This window comes from Lynx canadensis, chromosome B3 (assembly GCF_007474595.2).
Source record: "Lynx canadensis isolate LIC74 chromosome B3, mLynCan4.pri.v2, whole genome shotgun sequence".
Classification (NCBI taxonomy): Eukaryota; Metazoa; Chordata; class Mammalia; order Carnivora; family Felidae; genus Lynx; species Lynx canadensis.
The window spans coordinates 122090586-122107257 of record NC_044308.2 but is presented as its reverse complement, the minus strand read 5'-3'; the positions used below and the strand labels follow the sequence as shown (position 1 = coordinate 122107257).

Below are 16672 nucleotides of genomic sequence, written 5' to 3'. Positions count from 1 at the left end.
ATATAAATAAATTTCATTTTTGTTCATAGGACGATTTCAAATTCTTCTGTTTTGTTCTAGAGAACTGATAAGTATAAAGGTTAAAAGGCAACTTCTGGATATTTATTACTATGAATCACCCTCAAACTTAGTGGATTAAAACAGTAATTCATCATTATTTCTCATAGGTCTAAAGATTGGCAAGTGTAGCTGGGTCATCTGTACTCAGGTCCTTAATGACATAGTTTAGGAAGCATGGTGCAATGACGATATATGGTAATCAGACCTTACATCTTTATGGCACTTTGTAGTTTATAAATTTCTTGAGCCTTTTCTCTCTTTTGATCCTCACAACAATGTCATGAGGTAGATAGAGCAAATATTATTATTGGTATTTAGCAGATATGAAACTGAAGCCCAGGGAGGTTAAATGACTTGCTTAAAGCTTTGAGGACTTGTAGCATCTCAGTTCAGCAGTCTTTTTTCCATCATCTTTTCTGCATTGATCAGTCTTGTTCGGTCCTTACAGATTTGATGATTGACATAAAATCACAATACAAAGTGAGGGAGGATGTTTTTTAACTTGTCTTTTGCTACATAACAGATCATTCTAAAACCTAGCGACTTAAAACAGACACATACATTTATTTGCTTATAATTCTGCCATTTGGAGAAGCCTTGATATTTATCTTAGCTCCATGTGGTGTTGGGTGGGGCATTATGGCTGAGGATAGAGTATCCAGGGTGGTTTCACTTACATGTCTGGTACCTCAGTTGGGTAGTGGGATCAGTCAAGGGCTGGCTGAGCTCTGCATTCCTCTTCCATAGTCTCTTATCCTCCAGAGGCCCTCCTGCTCCCCGTGGCTTTTCTTTACAACAGGCTAGTTAGACTGTTTTGTGTGGCAGCTGACTTCAAAAGTATAAAAGCAGATGTTGCCAGGCCTCTCAAGGCCTAGACTTAGAACTATCATGTGTCAGCAGGAATGGGAGAAATTGTTGGCAATCTTCTTTACAGAAATTCCATCACAGGTGCTGAATCTGAAGGTATTCAGATCTGAAGTGGTATTGACCACGATGTCTTTCGTTAGCCATTTCTCTTCATACTACTCTTCCATAGAGCTTAGTCTGAAAGGGTTGTAACATGAAGACTGTGATTTCTTTTTATAAAGTAATGAGTAACTCTTAAATACAGGATTTGGCAGTGTTAACTTCACTAAGTTCTTCACACAGGAAACCTGGACAAGCATGAAGAACTAGAGAAGCTCGTGGCAAGTTTCTTGGGAGTAGAAGCTGCTATGGCATATGGCATGGGATTTGCAACAAATTCAATGAACATTCCTGCTCTTGTTGGCAAAGTAAGACTTGTCATTTATGAAAACTCTCTTGTATGTTGTAAAGCATTCAGAACAAGCCAAAGGCTGTTGTAAACTTCATACCAAACCTGGTCTGCCGAAAGATATTTCTATCACAAATTTTTGAATAACAATATCACATGGAGACTTAGTGGAAGCTTTCTTGCTAGAACTCATGATTCTTTACTCTTCCATTAGAGGACTCTTGCCTTTGTCATTCATGTGGTTTTGAAAGGGATTCTGATAAAAACCTCATAAAATGCTAAAATTTTGAAAGAAAGAATGTTTAATTTGGAAGGTTGTTTAACAGGTGGTTTTTCCTAAGTAGAAAAATTTGAAAATACATAGGTACCCTAATACTTGTTCTTATAATGCGTGTTGCTCAGAGATAATATAGGCAAATTATAGGTATATATGTAAAGTGAAGGTAATACTATAGGTTAAAAGTAAGAATATAAGTTAATAATAGTGAAGGTTTGAAGCACCTGGGTGGCTCAGTCAGTTAAGTGGCTAACTCTTGATTTCGGCTCAGGTCATGATCTCACCGTTCGTGAGATCAAGCCTGCATCGGGTTCTGCACTGACAGTGTTGAGCCTCCTTGGGATTCTCTTTCTCCCTCTCTGCCCTCCTGTGCTTGCACTCTCTCTCTGTCTCTCAAGATAAGTAAATAAACTTAAAAAAAGTAATAATGAAGGTTAAAAGTAGTAGTACTAATAAAAATAATAATTTAAGAACTGTGTATTTTTTGCTCCCTTGTGGGTAGAGTTTGTAAGAGGCAGTTAATCGGGTTCTGCACTGACAGTGTTGAGCCTCCTTGGGATTCTCTTTCTCCCTCTCTGCCCTCCTGTGCTTGCACTCTCTCTCTGTCTCTCAAGATAAGTAAATAAACTTAAAAAAAGTAATAATGAAGGTTAAAAGTAGTAGTACTAATAAAAATAATAATTTAAGAACTGTGTATTTTTTGCTCCCTTGTGGGTAGAGTTTGTAAGAGGCAGTTAAGGAGAGAAGAGATAAGAGACTTTGTAAATCACATTTTAGCAGACTGACACTCTCCGCTTGAAAGGGCCCTCAAGGAATTTTATTTATTTTTTAAATTTTATTTTAAGTAGGCTCCACACTCAATGTGGGGCTTGAACTCACAACCCTGAAATCAAGAATTGTATGCTCCACTGACTGAGCCAGCCAGGTGCCCCAGGTTTTTTAATATTGATATTTAGGAATTGTATATTGAAAAATTGGTAGATTACTGAGTTGGAAGGCTTGGGTTTTTGTTTGGTTGCTTATATATTCAAAGTTATTTATTTTTTTGTATATTCAAATTTAGCTCTATGACTGTGAGCATGTCACAGCCTTCCTTTTTTTTTTTTTTTCTTTTAAGTTTTATTTATTTAAGATATCTCTACACCCAAACCTGGGCTCAAACCCATGATCTCCCAAGGTCAAGAATTGGCCTGCTCTTCTTTTTTTTTTTTTTTTAAATGTTTATTTATTTTTTGAGAGGGACAGTGTGAGTGGGGGAGAGGCAGAGAGAGGGAGGGAGACACTAGAATTGCCTGCTCTTCTGACTGAGCCAGCCAGGCACCCCGTCACAGACTTTCTGAGCCTCAGATTTTGCTTTGTAAAATGAGGTACTTGGACTAGGTTAACGGTAAAGTCCTTTTCAGTTATATAATGTATGGTTTCTTTTTTTTTTTTTTTTTAATTTTTTTTTCTAATGTTTATTTTTGAGACAGGGAGAGACAGAGCATGAACAGGGGAGGGTCAGAGAGAGAGGGAGACACAGAATCTGAAACAGGCTCCAGGCTCTGAGCTGTCAGCAAAGAGCCTGACACGTGGCTCAAACTCACGGATCGCAAGATCATGACCTGAGCCGAAGTCGGACGCTCAACCGACTGAGCCACCCAGGCGCCCCTATAATGTATGGTTTCAAGGAACACATGGAACAAATAGAGAACAAATACCAAGGGAGGAGGTTTAAACCCAATTATATTGATATTATATGATATATTAAATATAAATGGCTTATACATTCCAATTAAAAAAGAGAGGTTGGGGGCATCTGGGTGGCTCAGTCATTTAAGCATCTGACTTTGGCTCAGGTCGTGATCTCACTATTCATGAGACATCAAGCCCCACGTTGGGCTGTGCACTGACGGTGCAGAGCCGGCTTGGGTTTCTCTCTCTCTCCTTCTCTCTGCCCCTTCCCCCCACACACGTACTCTCTCTCTCAAAATAAATAAACTTAAAAAAATTTTTTCAAAAAGAAAAAAGAGCTTGTCAGATTAGATAAAATTAAGTAGGTTTCTACCAAAAACCTACTTTAAAGACACAGGTTAAAAGTAAAAGGATGAAAGGAGATACAGCAAGCAAACAATAATTGAAAAGAAAGTTAGAGTGACTATATTAATATAAACAAAGATTTCAGAGCAAGGAATATTTCTCGGGGTAAAGTGGAACATTGTATAATGATACAGGAGTTAATTCATTAAAAAGATAACAATTTAAAATATATCGGTACCTAAATAGAGCTTCAAAGTACATGAAGCAAAAATTGATGAAAGGAGAAATAGACAAGTATATAATTGTTACTAGAGATCTCCATATCCTTCTCTGAATAATTGATAGAACTAGGCAGAAAATCAGCAAGGTTAGAGAACACTTGAAAAACATTATCAACCAACTTGACCTGATTGACATTTATGAAACATTTTACCCAATAACAGCAAACATTTACCAAGATAGGCCATTTTCAGGGCCATTAAACAAGCCTTAACAAAATTTTAAAAATTTAAATTATTCAAAGTATGTTCTCTGATTCTAATACAATTAAATTAGAAATCAGTAACATAAGGGGCACCTGGGTGGCATCCGTAAGTGTCAGACTTTGGCTCAGGTCATGATATCACGGTTTATGAGTTTGAGCCCCACATTGGGCTCCGTGTTGACAGCTCAGAGCCTGGAGTCTGCTTCTGTGTCTCCCTCTGCCCCTCCCCAACTCGTACGTGCCTGCTCTCTCTCTCAAAAACAAATAAAATTAAAAAAAAAAAAAAGAAAGAAAGAAATCAGTAACACAGAGATACCTGGAAAATGCTCAAATATTTGAAAAAACATACTTCCAGATAACTCATGAGTCAAAGCAGAAAGGAAACATAGAAAATAATTTGAATGAAATGGAAGTGAAGCATATTATAATTTGTGAGACAAAGCTAAAGCAATTCTCAGGGAATATATAGTGTTAAGTGCTTGTATTAATAAAAGAAAAGTTTTGGGGTGCCTGGGTAGCTCATTTGGTTAAGCGTCCGACTCTTGATTTCAGCTCAGGTTGTGATCTCATGGTTCATGAGATGGAGCCCTGTGTTCCATGCTGACAGCTTGGAGCCTGCTTGGGACTTTTCTCTCTCCTTCTCTCTCAGTCCCTATCCCCCCCCCCTTCAAAATGAAAAAAATAAACATTAAAAAAAAAAGAATAACATTTTTTTTGAAGGAGAGAGAGACAGAGAATGAGGAGGGGAGAGGCAGAGAGAGAGGGAGACACAGTCTGAAGCAGGCCCCAGGCTCTGAGCTGTCAGCACAGAGCCCAATGTGGGGCTCAAGCTCACGAACTGCAAGATCATGACCTGAGCTAAAGTCAGATGCTTAACCAACTGAGCCACCCAGGCACCCCAAAAAAGAATTTTTATGGAAACCAATTTGACAATAAATTTTATATAAAAAAAAGCCACATTTTGAATCAGCCATCTAAATAAGGACTTTGAAAAAGAAGAGCAAATTAAAGAGTCCCAAAGAGTCCAAACAGAGGAAAGATAAAATAAAGGTAAATTCAGAAATCAATGATTTAGAAAAGAGACAATGGGAAAAATGTGTGAAACCAAAGATGGTTCTTTGAGAAAATGAATAAAATTGATAACTCTCTAGCCAGACTGGTGAGGATAAAAAGAAGACACAAATTGCCAGTGGCAGGAATGACAGAGGGCACACCACTACACATCCTATAGACATTAAAAGGATAATAAGGACATTTTAAGAACTTTATGCCAGTAAATTCAACAACTTAGATAGAGTGGACACATTCTTTGAAAGACCTAAATGTATGGTTCTTTGACTTCGTCACGTTGATTATGATACATTCCTGTCCTGCATTTTAGCAGTATAAATCTTGAGATTCTTACTTGGAATTTCTCAGAATTTTTCACAGTAAAGAGTTAAATAATCTTGTTCTATTCTTCCCTGTATGTTCAGAAACTCTAATCATGTAGAATTAGAGATCTTATATACAGACACGGAAGGTCTTACCTTAAAGATTTATCTTTCAAATCAAGTATTTTAGTTGAAATGTTATTAAGTATCATTTAATCTATTAAAGGCAGGAACCAATAGAGTTTTAATATTTCTTTGAGTCTGATACTAAATTCTATGTGAGGTTGTTGATTATTCAGCTTCAAGGAAGGGGGAAACAGTATACTGTAGAATAAGAGCATGTGTTCTGGTAGCAGAAGCTTTGTAATGAATCACTTAGCATGCTTGTGACCTTGGGCAAGGTTTGTTAACTTCTCTGAAAGGGAATTTCCTCATATGTAAAGTGGGGATAATAATAGTACCTGCCTCAGAGATTTTTTTAATGAGGATTAAAAGTAATAATGCCTTTAAAAGCCTTAACATAATGCCAGGAACCTATTAAGTACTTAGCTGTTAACTGCTGACATTTAATTTAATTTAATTTTATTTTTGAACTAAGGATGATAGTTCATGGTAGATTGATACACAGAAATGGTGAATAAGAATGTCTAAAATGGAGGTAAGGGGCTCCTGGCTGGCTCAGCCGTGGAGCATGCAACTCTTGATCTCGGAGCTGTAAGTTCGAGCCCCACGTTGGGTGCAGAGATTACTTAAAAATAAACTCTTAAAAAAAAATACATAAAAAGGTAAATAACAAATCATATTGCAGATTTTGTCAGGAAAAAAAAATGAGCTGGAAAGAGAAGAAAATAAAATTGTATGGAGGGAAAGGAGGAGGATCCTTTTAAGGTACAGTGGAATGCAAGAGTGGCAAGTAAAGGATTTGAAGACTTGCAGAAGAGAAATTCAGAGTTTGGATGTAAATAAAAGCTTGTTGTTGTATACCTGAATATTTCAGTCAGTCACAGGACTGAAGAAATGAAAAGGCTGGAATTCTGCATCTACTTCTAAGTTAATTTTGCAAAACAAAAATATGTATACTTTTCTTCTTCTTGAAATTGATAGTTTTGCTGTTGTACAAGCTTTCCTTAATAAGATAGCATTATTCATGATTTTAGCGTTTTATAATTTGTGTAACTACATCTTTCCTCCCAGCTTCTTACCTTCCTGTGCTTGTGGTTTTGCAGGGTTGCCTGATTTTGAGTGACGAACTAAACCATGCATCTCTGGTTCTAGGAGCCAGACTCTCGGGAGCAACCATTCGAATCTTCAAACACAACAGTGAGTTTGATGTGGAATCCACTTCAGACTTTAGTGTTTAATATTTTTTGGGTTAGTGGCAGTGGTACCATTAGTTACATTAATAATAGAAAATCTAAATGAAGCATGTTGTGACATTTAAAATGTCCTTCTGGTCCAGTCTTTTAAAAGTTATTCTTGGGGCACCTGGGTGGCTCAGTTGGTTAAGCGACTGCCTCTTGGGTTCGGCTCAGGTCATGATCAATAGTTTGTGAGTTCGAGCCCCTAATCAGGCTCTGTGCTGACAGAGTGGAGTCTACCTGGGACTCTCTCTTTCTCTTTCTCTGTCTCTGTCTCTCTCTTTCTCTCTCTCAAAAAAATAAATAAACTTTAAAAAGTTATTCTCTTCCTCATTAGAATAGAAATAAAGGCTAAAGGAAGCCTTTTGGTACAAAATACAAGATTCTCCTTTTATTTGGCTTTCAACTTTTTCTAAATAAATTTTTTCAATGTGTATTTATTTCTGAGAGAGAGAGACAGAGTGCAAGCAGGGGAGGAGCAGAGAGAGGGAGACACAGAATCCGAAGCAGGCTCCAGGCTTTGAGCTGTCAGCACAGAACCCAATGTGCGGCTTGAATCCATGAACAGTGAGATCATGACCTGAGCTGAAGTCGGCCACTTAACCAACTGAGCCACCCAGGTGCCCCGAGAGAGGCAGGGGAGGGCTTGTGGTGGGGGAGAGAATCTTAAGTGGGTTCCACACACAGCGTGGAGACTGATGCCTGACATGGGGCTCGAACCCCTGACCCTGGGATCATGACCTGAGCACAAACCAAGAGTCGGATGCTCAGCTGACCGAGGCACCCAGGTGTCCCCAGAGCATTTATCATTAACAGGAAAATTATGATCCTCATTAATGGTAGTACCAGCCAAGCTGTTTCTGGGCCTGTTAACCATCCTTAAGGACCAACAGAGCCATGAGAGCTAGATAGTGTACAGACAGCTGATCAAGTCAAACAAAAGGCTAACTAATTGCCAAGCTTTCTTACCACATAGTCTCATGGATGCCACTGGCGTATTTTTAGCACACTACTAAGTTAAAGCTGTTTAATAAGCAGTTTTTGAGTGTATCCTGGGTGAAAGGAAATGGAGCACGCGCATGAATTTTCCCTCCTATTTGCTTTTTAAGAGGTACATGTATTTTTAATAGTTTATTTGCACTTTCTTGCACAGTCTTTTATGTGTGTATTTCTGAATGACTCACTAGGATTAAAGATACAGTTGATTCTACGAATACAAAAAAAAAAAAGCTAACTGAATGGTCAGGTATTTAACATGAAACATGAGCCATTTCACAAGCATGCTAACCAACTCTGAATCACCTATGCCACAGTTATTTGGTGGAGTTTTTGTGGTTTTGAACATTTATTACATTTCATATTGTCATTCAAGCTAGCAGTAGCTCACCCATTTTGCCTTTTTCTGCTCAGTTCTGATTCCATAAGTTAATGTCCTTTGCTATTTGAGACACCCTTCCTGAATAAGAAATGTGTATTTGCATTTCTGAAATAAAGTTCAGAAAGAGGAAGGTACTTTGTGCTGAAATTCTTTTTTGTGTGATGTAGATATGCAAAGCCTAGAGAAGCTGCTGAAAGATGCCATTGTTTATGGTCAGCCTCGGACTCGAAGGCCCTGGAAGAAAATTCTAATCCTTGTGGAGGGAATATATAGGTAATCCTGCTTTCCTATTCTTATCTTTTCTGATTTGGCTCCATGAAGTTACAGAATTTTTAAGCAGAAGGGAATGGTAATCTAGACCCCTCTGGAAACTAAGGAAACAATGTTTATGATTTGTTAAAATACCTGGAATCAGGGGCGCCCGTGTGGCTCAGTCGGTTAAGCGGCCGACTTCGCCTCAGGTCATGATCTCGCGCTCTGTGAGTTCCAGCCCCGCGTCGGGCTCTGTGCTGACAGCTCAGAGCCTGGAGCCTGCTTCAGATTCCGTGTCTCCCTCTCTCTCTCTCTGGCCCTCCCCCGTTCATGCTCTGTCTCTCTCTGTCTCAAAAATAAATAAACGTTAAAAAAAACAAACAAACCTGGAAGCAGAGTTTGCACTAGAACAGAAGTCTTTTTCTCTGGCTTTTCTTTATTCTTTCTGTTGTGCTTCATAGTCTCCAGATCACCCCTCTGTTGGGGTCCTTTCTTTTTCTGCTGTTTATAGAGGGAATTTATACAGAGGGCCAAGAATTGGAATATATTTTCTAATATGTCAAAACAAATCATACATCATTTCATTTGAAGAAAGATTTTAATTCTGGTTTATTTGCAGTCCTCGCACTTACTTTCTTACGTCCTATTTTTTTTTAATTCTTTTATTTCATTTTATTCTGTTATTTTAATTACACATGCAACGTAATACAAAATCTAATGTTGCCTGTAATTACAAGCATTGGAAGAATCTGGTGACCTTTATCCCTCTGTGGTAAATTAAGATCAGTTCTGTTCTGACGCTTGTTTTAAAAGATCCACTCTCCTTTCCCCTAGACATCTGCCTGGCCATGGCATCACCTAACTTTGCTAGTTTAAAATCACAGGCAGATGGGGCGCCTGGGTGGCGCAGTTGGTTAAGCGTCCGACTTCAGCCAGGTCACGATCTCACGGTCCGTGAGTTCGAGCCCCGCGTCAGGCTCTGGGCTGATGGCTCGGAGCCTGGAGCCTGTTTCCGATTCTGTGTCTCCCTCTCTCTCTGCCCCTCCCCCGTTCATGCACTGTCTCTCTCTGTCCCAAAAATAAATAAAAAACGTTGAAAAAAAATTAAAAAAAAAAAATAAAATCACAGGCAGAGTTGTCAAACTATTTTAAAAAAGCAATAAACTGAAAAAATTAATAATAACAGTAAGTTGACAGACCAGCCCCTAATTTTGAGTTAAGAAGTCTCTGTATGTATTTTCTCCTGTCTTGCCAGCATGGAGGGATCTATTGTTCGCCTTCCTGAAGTGATTGCTCTTAAGAAGAAATACAAGGCATACTTGTATCTAGATGAAGCTCACAGCATTGGGGCTCTGGGCCCTACAGGTCGAGGGGTGGTAGATTACTTTGGCCTGGATCCTGAGGATGTGGACGTTATGATGGGAACATTCACAAAGAGTTTTGGTGCTTCTGGAGGATACATTGGAGGCAAGAAGGTAAATGGGCCATGTGAATTGAGCAATTGAGGATAAAGGGACTGGTGATTAGACTTGGTAACTCACTTGTGACAGATAAGAATCTGGAACCCCGATGTGGAGACCCTGAATTTGTTTGTGGCTTAGGCTCACAGTGCCTTTGGGCTTCACAGTTCAGCTTAGGGAGTGACTGATAAACTGAAGGCGGGTTCTGTTCATTGTTTGTTGTTTTCTTATTTGAGCTTCGCTCTAAACTACACACTGGTCTGAGATACAGAACACCCTCTTGTATGAGAGAACACACAGTGGTGCTGCCTGTTTGCCACAGTCTTCTACTGGGTTTGAGTTGTGCCCACAGTTTCAAAAGTAGAGTTTGTAATGAGAGCCAGTGGGAATAGAAGGCCAGTTTTCCCTCCCCTTGACCTCGAATGCATCTTGGGTGAGCACAGAGACAGGAAGAAAAAGATTATTTTGCCTGCTCTGGTGTACTACAAGGCATTGTATTTTTCAATTGAAAAATTATGTAATGAACTCTGAGGCTTTTGAGAATCAATGCGGTGTGATGGAAATGGCTGAATCATGAGACAGAGGCCTAGGTTTGAATATTTCCCTAACTTTGTGAGACCTTGGGCAAAGCATTTAACCTTCCCATTTCCTTATCACTAAAAACAGAGATAAATATGCCTAGTTTATAAGATTGTATAGTAAGGGTTGAAAAAATAATGTACGTCCATGTTACAACATGGATGAATTTGAAAGTTCACGTTAGTCAGTTTACATGAACTTAAAGAAGTCAGTCACAAAGGTCACATTGTATTATTGCTTTTATATGATATATCCAGAGCAGGCCGATTCAGAGACAGAATGTAGGTTCGTGGTTGCCAAGGGCTGAGGGGATGGGAGAAGCGGCAAGTGATTGCTGATGGGTATGAGGTTTCTTTCTGAGGTAATAAAATGTCCTAAAATTAGATAATAGGGCCTGGCTCGCTCAGTTGGTAGAGTATGTGATTCTTGATCTCAGGGTCATGAGTTCAAGCCCCATGCTGGGCATAGAGCCTACTTTAAAAAAATAAATAAAACAAGATTAGATAGTGATGAAAGTCGCACAGCTCTATGAGTATACTGAAAGCCACTGAATTGTATACTTTAGAAAAGTTAATTCCATCTCTGTAAAACTGTTATTTAAAAAAACTCTCCATGGTATTAGAAAAAAACACATCATTTGTTAGTATTTGTATGAGGTATGTGGTAGGAGCTCATACATATCTCTAATTCCTTTTTAAACCTTGACATTGGGAGGCTTAAAGCATGGACTTTCTCTTAATAATTGATTGCCTTTTAGAGAAAACTCATTATTAGTGGTTTTAGTCAAGGCTGATAGAGTTTTACCTCAAATTTTTGTTAATGGAACCAGGCTCACTTTGGAGAGTTTGATTGCTAAGATTTATTGCCAAACCAAAGGACTTGAAATCATACTCTGGGAGATCATTTAGGTATGGTATATCTTTGCTTTTGTGGGTTTTGAATAGTTTTTAGTGTTTTTGAAGTGATATACTATTTTTGTAGTCCTATTCTGTGTGTCCTTTTTGGGTTCTGATACATGAGCTACTTTGCACATTTTATTTAAAGATTTAGTGAAGTTAAAAGGAGAGAATAGGGACATAGACCTGATTGTTTTGGACTCCTTGTAACTGGCATACAAAGTTTTTCTTCACTCAGTGAGATGGCTTTCCTGTTCTCATGAAAGACCCAGTGAATTTCTATTCTGCCATATTTATATTATTTTATAAATCTGTGTATCTGGAGGATATTTAGATTTTTTAATGTTGGGGGGGGGCAGAGAGACAAGGGGACAGAGAGGATCTGAAGCAGGCTCTGCTCTGACAGCAGAGAGCCTGGTGGGGTGCTTGAACTGAGGAACCATGAGATTATGACCTGAGGTGAAGTCGGACACTTAACCAACTGAGCCACCCAGGCGGCCCTAGAGGATATTTAATACCTTTAAAATTGATGCTAGAGAACGGTCTTACTCTTACTCAGAAGTGTAAGGATGGGCTTAGCAGACATAGGGTAGCATGTAGATGATATTTTTTGTAATACTTAAAAGTAAATTATTGTGGGGTGCCCAGGTGACTCATTTGGTTAAGTGTCTGACTCTTGGTTTCGGCTCAGGTCATGATCTCGTGGTTTGTGAGATTGAGCCCCAAGTCGCTGACAAGTGTGGAGCCTGCTTGGAATTCTCTCTCTCTCCCTCTCTCTCTGCCCCTCCCCTGCGTGTGTTCTCAAAATAAATAAACTTAAAAAAAAAAAAAGGAAATTATTGTATCTAAAAAGCAATCCATACGCCTTGTTTATTAACACAGCATTGCAGATACGTTTATAACATTAAGTGGTATGTTCTCCAAATTTAGAGAGCTTCTTTAAAACTAGTTTTTCTTTCTTTCATGTTGTGGCACATTTAACAAACAAAACAAAGCCTGAGGCTGTTGCCATGTGTCAGATGCAGTTGTTGCTGGTGGTGTCCTTTGACCGTTGATGCTGGTTGATCTTGAATCTCAGATTAGTGTCCCCATCCCCATGCTCTTGAAGGGAGGAAGAGTGCTTTCACCTGGAAGGAAGGCAGTGCTATCGCCCGAGGATTCAAGCTTTACCTCTAATGACTTGCTTCTGTGAACTCCACAGGAGCTGATAGACTATCTGCGAACACATTCCCATAGTGCAGTGTATGCCACGTCGCTGTCACCGCCTGTTGTGGAGCAGATTGTCACCTCTATGAAGTGCATCATGGGGCAGGATGGCACTACCCTCGGTAAGTGTGTTTTCTTGGAAAATTTCCTATGTTCGGTAAATGCTTAGCAACCAAACATGCTCTTCTCTTGAACTTTTTTCCTCAAATGAGGAGTCAGGTCTACTAATGGGCAGAACTGGCAGGTGTGTGAGGCCTTGGTTGCTATGGGCACTTTTCAGTGTGTTTGGTACACATATGCCATGACAACTAGCCTGGCTTGCTTCCAGTTGAATTTTCTTGTCTACAGATGGTGACACTTTAATCTTACGATCTTACCTATCTTCATAAGTCTTAGGTAATGAGCCCCAGAGTCTTTCTCAAATTGTACAGTTTTATATGAAGATGTAACTCACTGTGTGTAGTGAGAATCTGTTCCCAATGTATTTAAAGTCTGCTGTTTGCATATATTAGTGTCCTTGATTCAGTGCCTTTTAAAAGAGTTTCTAATTTAAGAGCGGATAATAAAAGTCATCCTGGATTTGTTTATTCTGTCTTTGGTGGGATTTGTAGTCCAAGCTAGGTGCCCTGACATAAACATACTAAAATGAACAATAAATAAAATGTAGTACTTTCTATTTGGCTTTTATTTTGCATCACTAGAGGGCAGTATTGACTGCAGAAAATGTAGAACAATTGGGATTTTTGTTTTGTTTTTTTCATTTCTGAACTATTTCCATTGTGTGTATGAGACATACGTTAGTTTTGGTTGTTGCTTTTTTAAGTGCGTCTAAAATGAGTCTTATTCTTGTAAAAGATCCTGCATTATCAGCCTTGAGCTGTCTTCATTTATATAATATTTTGTGGTAAGATTTATTTGGTTTGCACTGAAAAACAGGAAGGAAGGAGTATGTCTGATTTTGATTAATGTAAGCCTGTTTTCTTAAATCAGAATTTTACCTTCATATTTTTTCTCATCTGTGATATATCCTTATTATCTCTAGTAAGAGATTTTTGGAAATGGATTTTGCAAGTGTTGGTCATTTTCAGTTTCATGAATTCATTCCTTGGGGGAGGAAATACTTCATTCATATTGTGAACACAGTATGGAGCCTTGTGAGTAACCCCCTGTTAACAGTATCTATGTTATCTCCTCTCCTTCCTTTATGGTGTTAATTACAAGTAGCATGTTCTGATCTGAGATATACATATATAGCTAGCAGTGATCTACCTCCTTCACGTAGGTGCCATCAACCTTACTGATCCAGTATATGGACTGAGGTGACTGCAGTGAAAGGCCAACAGCTATCAAAGTTAATTTTGGATAATTTTTTTGCCCTGTCCTAGAGCATGGATCTGTGTGATGTGTGACCTCTGGATAGATGACTTATCCATACCAAATAATGAAATCTAGGCTTTGCTGGCAGTGAGAAAATGAAATATGGTAATTAGCTATAGATAGACGTTGGGTTAGCACTCATTTTCCAGTTTATTTCTCGCCTCTCTAACCACCCCCTATGCGTAGTGGTGTGAAATAAGAGCCGTCTTATTATGCTCACAGATTCTGCAGGTCAGGAATTCGGTCAGGGCACAGCAGGATGGCTTGTCTTTGCTCCGTAATATCCAAGGCTTGAGCTTGGAAGACCCAAACGGCTGGGGAAGACTCAGATGGCTGGGGGCTGGGATCATCTGGAGGCTTCTTCCCTCCCATGTCACTTGGGCCCAAGTGTCTTGAATTCTGGGCTCAGCTGAGGCTGTTGACCAGAGCACCTTCACATTCCCTCTCCGCGAGGCTGGGCTCCTCATCGTACGGTGACTGGGAATCCAGAGGGATGTTTCAGAGCAGGCGTTTCCAAAGGATGTGCTGTAACCCCATGACCTTTTCTGATTTGTTGTTAACAAGCAGGTCACTAAGGCCAGTCCAGATTGCAGGGCGGGGAAATCAGACACCGTCTCAAATGGGAAGTGGGTCCAAGAGTTTGTGGCCATTTTTACAACTTGCCACTACCAGCTTTTATACATTTTAAAAATTACTCTCTAAAACTTTTAATTAGTAGTGACAAACTTCTTTTGGTTACATTATTTCTCTGCCAAAATAGAGGATAATAAAAATGAAACCAAAAGTAGAGATAAATTCTGTATCTCTTAAATCCAGCTACCCAGTCTTAATTAAATATGACCTGATTTCTTTTAGATTTGACTGTGTAAGGTAATGTTTATTTTTATGGTATCACTGAATGCATCTTTTCGTTGTCCTTGCAGAAGGAAAAAAGTGTGACTCAAGCAGCAGCCCTTTGACTATGCCTTAAAGTGATTTTTAAAAAGAGGTATCTGCAAGTAATTGCCTGAGTGTGATTTTAAAATAGAAGTGGCCTGCCCTAAGTGAAACTTACTCTCTTATGTTCGAGACATTGAATTTCATTCATTCCACAAACACTGAGTATCTCACTACGTGTTAGGCTCTGTGAATCACAATCCACAGGAAATGGGCTTACAAGCAGATCATTTGAGTGGAGTATACACTTGGGCAGTATTGGAGATGCAGAGGACAGTGGCTTGTTGTGTTAGTCTTGGAGAGTACTATAACAGAAAAATTGAAGTTTTACTATTTTACCAAATATTTGAGCGCTTGCTGTGTGCTAGGTGCTGTTTCTAGGCACTCGTGATTCATCAAGAATGAAACACCCCCAAATTTTTGCCTAATGGGGTTTCTAGTGAGGGAAACAGATTATGGAGTATGCTAGAAAATGGTGAGTACTCCGGAGAATAAGTAGAGAAGTTTTGAGGCACCCAGTTTGCAATTTTAAATAAAGTTGTCATTGAGAAGGCAAGATTTTAGCAAGAATTTGAGAGAAGTGAGGATTTGGCCCTGAAAAATCCAGGGATAAAAGGGCCTAGAGATGGAGGCAACTCTGTGGTCAGGAAGACCAAGGAGTCCACTGTGGCCTGAGCATAATAGTACGGGTAGAGGGGTTGCAGGTGAGGTGTGGAGGATGGCAGTTCTGATAGGAGGCACACTTGTCTTGTTAAGGGTATTAGGGTGACACAAAAAAAAAACAGACACGCTGGTTCTCTTGCCCTAGTATCAAATTCAGATTCTTGTCTAGTATTGAGTTCAGATTCTTATGAATCTGTGGCCTCACTAATGTTGGCAGGCTTCTGGCATGCTTCAGGTAGGTTAAAAATGTTATTGGTCCTTCAGGGGCACCTGGGTGGCTCAGCTGGCTAAGTGTTTGACTTTGGCTCAGGTCATGAACTCATGGTTCATGGGTTCGAGCCCTGCATCGGGCTGTGTGCTGACAGCTTCGAGCCTGGAGCCTGCTTCGGATTCTGTCTCTCCCTCTCTCTCTGCCCCTCCCCTGCTTGTGCTCTGTCTCTATTCCTCTCTCTCTCTCAAGAATAAATAAGCATTAAAAAAAATGTTATTGGTCCTTCAGATTTGATGAAAAGGTACAGAAAATAATGTACCCATGATCTAATATTTTAATGATGTTAATATCTCACCCCATTTATCCACTTTTTAAAAAGAAAAAGATAGCTAAAACTCCCTGTAATGTCCCTTCTTGTTTCTGTTTCTCTCACCCATTCCCCAGAGATAACCACTATTCTGAAGTTATCTTTCTGTACTTTCATGCTTTTACTAGGACCATATCCGTGTAATGTAAGTATCCCCCACTGTTTGAAGGCTCACTCTTTGCTGTGATGACTTCCAGAAATGCTTATGGAATTTAACTGTCTGAATCAAAACCCCCATCATGTGCACACCATCAAAGATGTTTTCACTTGTGCACAAGTCTGGGGAAGAGGCTGTGGAGTGCACTTCAGTTGTATTTCTCCTCTTTTCCTGATAGGACCCAGTCCCTTGTCCACTTGTGTTGTAAAATGTGTTGTGCAATATCTCTTATCTTCCCTATATTACTAATGAAAATGTCCTGTGATATGCAGGAAAGCCTATGAAGGAAATAGGTGAGCACAAGAGGCCCACGGATGTCCCTGCATTTGAAGAAAACGTGGGAGTGCTCATGCTCCTGGAGACG

The 16672-nt window shown here is 39.4% G+C and overlaps 1 protein-coding gene across 2 annotated transcripts in view; it reads left to right on the top strand.

Annotated features, from left to right (window-relative positions):
* The window catches only part of SPTLC2 (serine palmitoyltransferase long chain base subunit 2), a 102386-nt gene that overhangs the window by 38342 nt on the left and 47372 nt on the right, over positions 1-16672 (top strand). For both annotated transcript variants that reach the window (XM_030319674.1, XM_030319675.1), the window contains exons 5-9: positions 1210-1334; positions 6695-6788; positions 8372-8477; positions 9712-9931; positions 12593-12719. In XM_030319674.1, the coding sequence (XP_030175534.1) occupies positions 1210-1334; positions 6695-6788; positions 8372-8477; positions 9712-9931; positions 12593-12719 (672 nt within the window). The remainder of the gene's footprint in view (positions 1-1209; positions 1335-6694; positions 6789-8371; positions 8478-9711; positions 9932-12592; positions 12720-16672) is intronic.